Here is a 4,936-nt window from a genome sequence, read left to right on the forward strand (position 1 = left end):
TGGTCTCAGTGTCAGCCAGAAGGGAGTCTGCTAGCATGAGATGCCCCTGCATCTCACTATACATCAAGCCAATATACTGCCTGTTCCCTCACTTCCCTTTCTGACCTGTGCCAGGGCTCAGTAAAAGTTCCTTGGTCACAGTATGGCTCTGTCTCAGTTACCCACCTCCAAGGCAAAAAGATTGGTGTCAGAATTGGGATGGTGCCCCTACCACTGTGCATGGGTGGTCGCTGAATCAGTGGCACATCTCTGTGTGGTGCTACAAGGAAAAGCTTCCTGAGCACTAGTGTATTTACAGCTGGAGTTTCATGGGGCTTGGGCAGAGCTCACGGGAGCCTTGGGGTGCTGTTTTGGACCGAGCCTCGCCTCAGTGTGAGAGGCTACTGCGAGGCGAGTGTGCCAGTGTGTTAGCCACAAAGATAGCTCAGTTAGTCTGCAAGGCTTTCCTAATGTTCCTGAGGGAGAAACAGAAGTTTGGTATTAGAACAATTTCTCAAAATGCTTATGTGCTAAGGGAGGACTTACAGTAGCATGTTCAACTAGCAGCACAGGTTAGTTGTAGGTCATCCTCTCGCTTTAGAGGGGCATATGCCGAAGGGGCAGAACTCATCCTCGGGAAAGAGCCAGAGCAGCTTGCTGTTTTGTACCTAGGCAAAGATCAAATAATGGCTAAAACCTCTGTTGCTTACCTTTATACTGATATGATTAAAATGAGGGGGTGGCACTGCAGCAAAGTAGGTAGACCTGGAGGTTGGGAGATCAAGTCCTGCTCCGGGTGACTGTCTGTGAGGAGTATGGTGTGTTCTCCCCGTGTTTGTGTGGGTTTCCTCCGGGTGCTCTGGTTTCCTCCCACGGTCCAAAAACACATATTGGTAGGTGAAATGGTGACTCAAAAGTGTCCATAGTTGTGAGTGTGTGAGTGTTTGTGTCGCCCTGTGAAGGACTGGCGCCCCCTCCAGGGTGTGTTCCTGCCTTGTGCCCAATGATTCCAGGTAGGCTCTGGACTCACAGCAACGCTAAACTAGATAAGCAGTTACAGACAATGAATGAATGGTCTGGAGTGCTTACATTATTTTTAGAACTGTGCTGTTTGTAAATTGAAAGTAAAATATGCACAGCTCTTTGGAAGTTTGGAGCATGAGTTTATTCTTCACTGATTGTTTTACAGTGTTACAGACTCAAGACTCTCATTAATGTGGTGTTATATAGCTGTGAGGCATTCTGTGATGGGTTCTAATACTAGGTCACATTGCAGAAAAAAAACAGCAGTTGTTTTTTGCAATGGAATAAATACTCTAGATAATAACATATGCAACCATTGTCTTTGGGGGTTTAGGAGCCTTGCTCAAGTGCACATCAGCCATAGATATTCCCAAAAGTCCTGAGGAATGAGCCAGCAACTTTCCAGTACCAAGCCTGGCCCTCTAACCATTAGGCAAGTTGTAGCACCTTGCACCAAGCCGGAGCACCTTGTAGTCTGACAGTTAAAACATTTAGTCCCTCTGATGCTCTTTCACTGCTGGACTGAGAATAGTCCACCAGCTAAAAATATCCAGCCAACAGTGTCCTGATGAAGGACTAGTAGATGAACAAAACCAACTGTGCAGCAACAGATGAGATCTTGCCTCTGACATTTTCACTGTACAGGTTGGATTTACAGGTTTGGTGTGTCTAATAGAGTGGACAATGAGTCCAGTAATGCTGCTATGTGTAATCCACTCATACCATTCCCACTCAAACGTACACATCGACGTACACAAGTAATGGATGCCCTGGGGTAGCTTTGTATGGCTCTTGACCATTTGAAGAAGGGGGTGAAAGGTGGCACAGCCGGTAGTGTCGCAGTCACACAGCTCCAGGGACCTGGAGGTTGTGGGTTTGATTCCTGCTCTGGGTGACTGGGGGAGTTGGTGTGTTCTCCCCATGTCCGTGTGGGTTTCCTCCGAGTGCTCCGGTTTCTCTGTATTTGTGTATTTTAATGTGTTGATATATTGATATAAATACTTACTAAAATAATTCATTATTTTATATATCTGAAAAAGACCCAATGCAGAGGAACACAATGCATGCAAAAAATAAACAATACAGACATTTATATTTCATAGCATTTATATTACATAAGAAAAAAAAGAAAAAAAAGAAAACTAGGAACATGTAAAAAGCAGAATGTTTTGAAAAGTCAGTGTTTATTTTTGCAGGTGGGGATAGAGTTAACATTAGCACAGAGAGAGTATATTCTAGCACTACAATTACATTTTTCTTAAAGTACTATAATGGCTTTTAAATATAAAATAACTCACAAAAAATAAAATAAATATACATATAAGAAGCTAAATATTTCTTCACAATTATCATCAATGCTTTTAAGCACTTTTGATACTACGTAAGACATATAATGTAATAACATCATGGGGTTTTTATCATACACTCCTTGTAATTTAACCAAACATTTGGTCAGAGAGGCGGGTAAACCTCCACATCACAGCCGAGGGAGGGAGTCTTGCTCTTTGCTGGTAATAAACTTTTGATTTGATATTGTTTCAATAGGGAAAGTCCCAGTAGGAGAGACATAAAAATGAGCTTTTTCAATATAAAATACAGCTTTTCACATGAAGCATTATAATTGGGACTTAAATCTATTTACGATTATTTGGTTTTTAGTCACATACTGTGATAAAACGTTAGCTAATGATAATTTAAGTCAATTTTAATATAGTCTAGAAAGATTTTATGAAGTAATAAAAAATTACATTGTAATCAGTTTCTAGTTAGCTTTCGTACTTGACCTGTGAATAAATTGCTTGAGTTTCCTTAACTCTGGATGTTCTGGAGGGAGGTGGTTTCTTAGCAAAATTCAGAGCTGCATAGTTCAAGGCTTCTTTCTCTTCAGCCTGACAGGGAATATTACAAACCATGTATTTTAATACTGTAAACTAAATATCAGTGGCAAAATGGTATTGTTGAATACAACAGTATTAAATGTTATTTTATTAATGATTAGAAAATTAATTGAAATATAAGAGTAAATCAGTATATCAGTAAATAATGCAGACCTTATTTGCATGACCTGGATGATGATTGAAAGAACCTAAAAATCATAATGTTTGGTTACTTTTCATTGTTGACAGTTTGTTGGAGATTTTATTAAACTCTTACTGCACAAAAGAATATATTACAGGGTCAAATGGAAACTGACCTGTTTGCTGGTTCTTATGGAGCAGAACAGCCAGAACCACAATCACAAAAACAGAAATCACGTTGAATACTGTCAAAGTAGCAACAATCCAAGTAATATCTCCTAAAATGATAAAATCATACAATACATATATTGCAAAAACAAATGTGTGTGGACATGAGCTCATCCAGAAAATGAAATTAAAAAGATTTTATTAATCCCAATGTGTTCAAATAATACACTAATCAGTCATTAATAGGCCATATATATCCAGTACACATTCTGATTTTAGTATATATCATTAAGTACATATGAAAATTTCTTCAGATATTAATGACATAATTACCTTTTTATACAGAATGAAGCTCTATTAAAATGGTTTACCTGTAACATTGAGTTTAGTCCCGTTCCCAAACAGTATCTGTCCACACACAGCCACAGCACAGTAGTAAGTTCCAGCGTCAGAGAGACTGAGGTTGGTCTTGGGGAGTTTGTAGACACAGCTCTGTGTAGGAGAATCAGTCTCAGAACTCCTGCTACACTGACTGTTAGTGTCTCCATGAGTGTAAATGATTCCTGGAGGAGATTCTCCTGATCCATGTCTCAGCCAGTACACACTGTGTTCTCCTGAACAGCTCAGAGCAATCATCTGTACTGAACACTGAAGTGTGATGGACTCCCCGCTCTTTACATCTATCTCAGTCAGATCATGCTTTTTGGGCTTTTCATCTTAAAAAAGTAATAAATGTATTTATTTGATAAAGAAAAAAAAAGTAGAAATCTTTGCAAAATGTTTTTATTCAAAACTTGACTCTAATTTCCACTGTCATTATTTATGTTAACAATTAAAATGAGTATAAAAAAATAATGCAGATGTGACATTTGTTATTAATTTGGAACCAGTGTAAGCATTTGAATCGGGATTAACTGAAACTTGAATTGAGTCTTTCAAAGCAAAACCTATATAAAAAAACTCATTGTTACCTGAATAGAATTGTTACCTGAAAAAAGCAGAAGTGTCCCAGATCCAAATACTGTGAAACTCTCCTTTGCTTTCACACAGAAATATATTCCTGCATCCTCTTCCACCGTTTTAATAATAATGAGATCAAATATTCCTTCATTTTCAGTCACTGTGAAGCGGTCTGTAAATGGTTGTGCTAATCTTACAATCCCATTCTCTGACACTCTCCCAACCAATTGAGGCAGCTTTCCAAGGCTCTGCTTATACCAGGCTAAATTCTGCAGCTTGCCTTTTATGAACTGCTGATCACATTTTACAGTCACGTTTTCTCCATAATTTACTGACTGCACTTGAAGCTCATCAGTGTCAAATGTTTTCACTAAAAAAAGTGATTAATAAATGGCTATTTAATAAACCAAGTTGTTAATATATAAAGCAACTTAATTACCATATTTTTGTGATAACTGTATGATAAATTAAATTTATGACTCACCAATTACAACAAGGCAAAAAGTGGCATAAGCTGAGATCATTGTTCCTGTAATGAAAGCAAGAAAGCAATGAATGTTCACCTCTAGGTAGCAAGAGAGACCATGCACCTGGCGTGATTTGACTGGTTGAATGATTGTGATTGGTTGGAATTTTTTTTTTTTTTAAGGACTCCACATGTCTGTGAGGATCTTTGACATAGAATTTGCCAGTAGCTGGCATGTTGAAAAGCGTTATTTAAATTTTAAGATGTCAATGATACATTTAACAGAGTTTAAGTTGATTAAAATTATCCTACTTAAGAAAAG

General features: G+C 38.2%; 1 protein-coding gene across 1 annotated transcript; it reads right to left on the reverse strand.

Moving 5' to 3' along the window:
- Nucleotides 1-306: 306 nt before the first annotated feature.
- Nucleotides 307-4,672, reverse strand: LOC136707313 (uncharacterized). Its single transcript, XM_066681299.1, has 5 exons — nucleotides 4,633-4,672; nucleotides 4,177-4,518; nucleotides 3,560-3,904; nucleotides 3,197-3,298; nucleotides 307-455 (listed from the first exon to the last, which is right to left on the reverse strand). Exons 1-5 carry the CDS (start codon nucleotides 4,670-4,672, stop codon nucleotides 307-309), a joined length of 978 nt encoding a protein of 325 aa, XP_066537396.1.
- Nucleotides 4,673-4,936: the final 264 nt, after the last annotated feature.

Source organism: Hoplias malabaricus, chromosome 9, assembly GCF_029633855.1.
Source record: "Hoplias malabaricus isolate fHopMal1 chromosome 9, fHopMal1.hap1, whole genome shotgun sequence".
NCBI classification, from domain to species: Eukaryota; Metazoa; Chordata; class Actinopteri; order Characiformes; family Erythrinidae; genus Hoplias; species Hoplias malabaricus.

What these genes read in the sequence shown, in the direction of transcription:
- LOC136707313 (XM_066681299.1), bottom strand. Translation starts at nt 4,672, where the DNA reads ATGATCTCAGCTTATGCCACTTTTTGCCTTGTTGTAATTG. An exon ending in GACTAAACTCAATGTTACAG is followed by an intron (nt 3,299 to 3,559) that starts GTAAACCATTTT and finishes TTATCATTTTAG; the next exon opens with GAGATATTACTTGGATTGTT. An exon ending in CCATAAGAACCAGCAAACAG is followed by an intron (nt 456 to 3,196) that starts GTCAGTTTCCAT and finishes TTTCTCCCTCAG; the next exon opens with GAACATTAGGAAAGCCTTGC.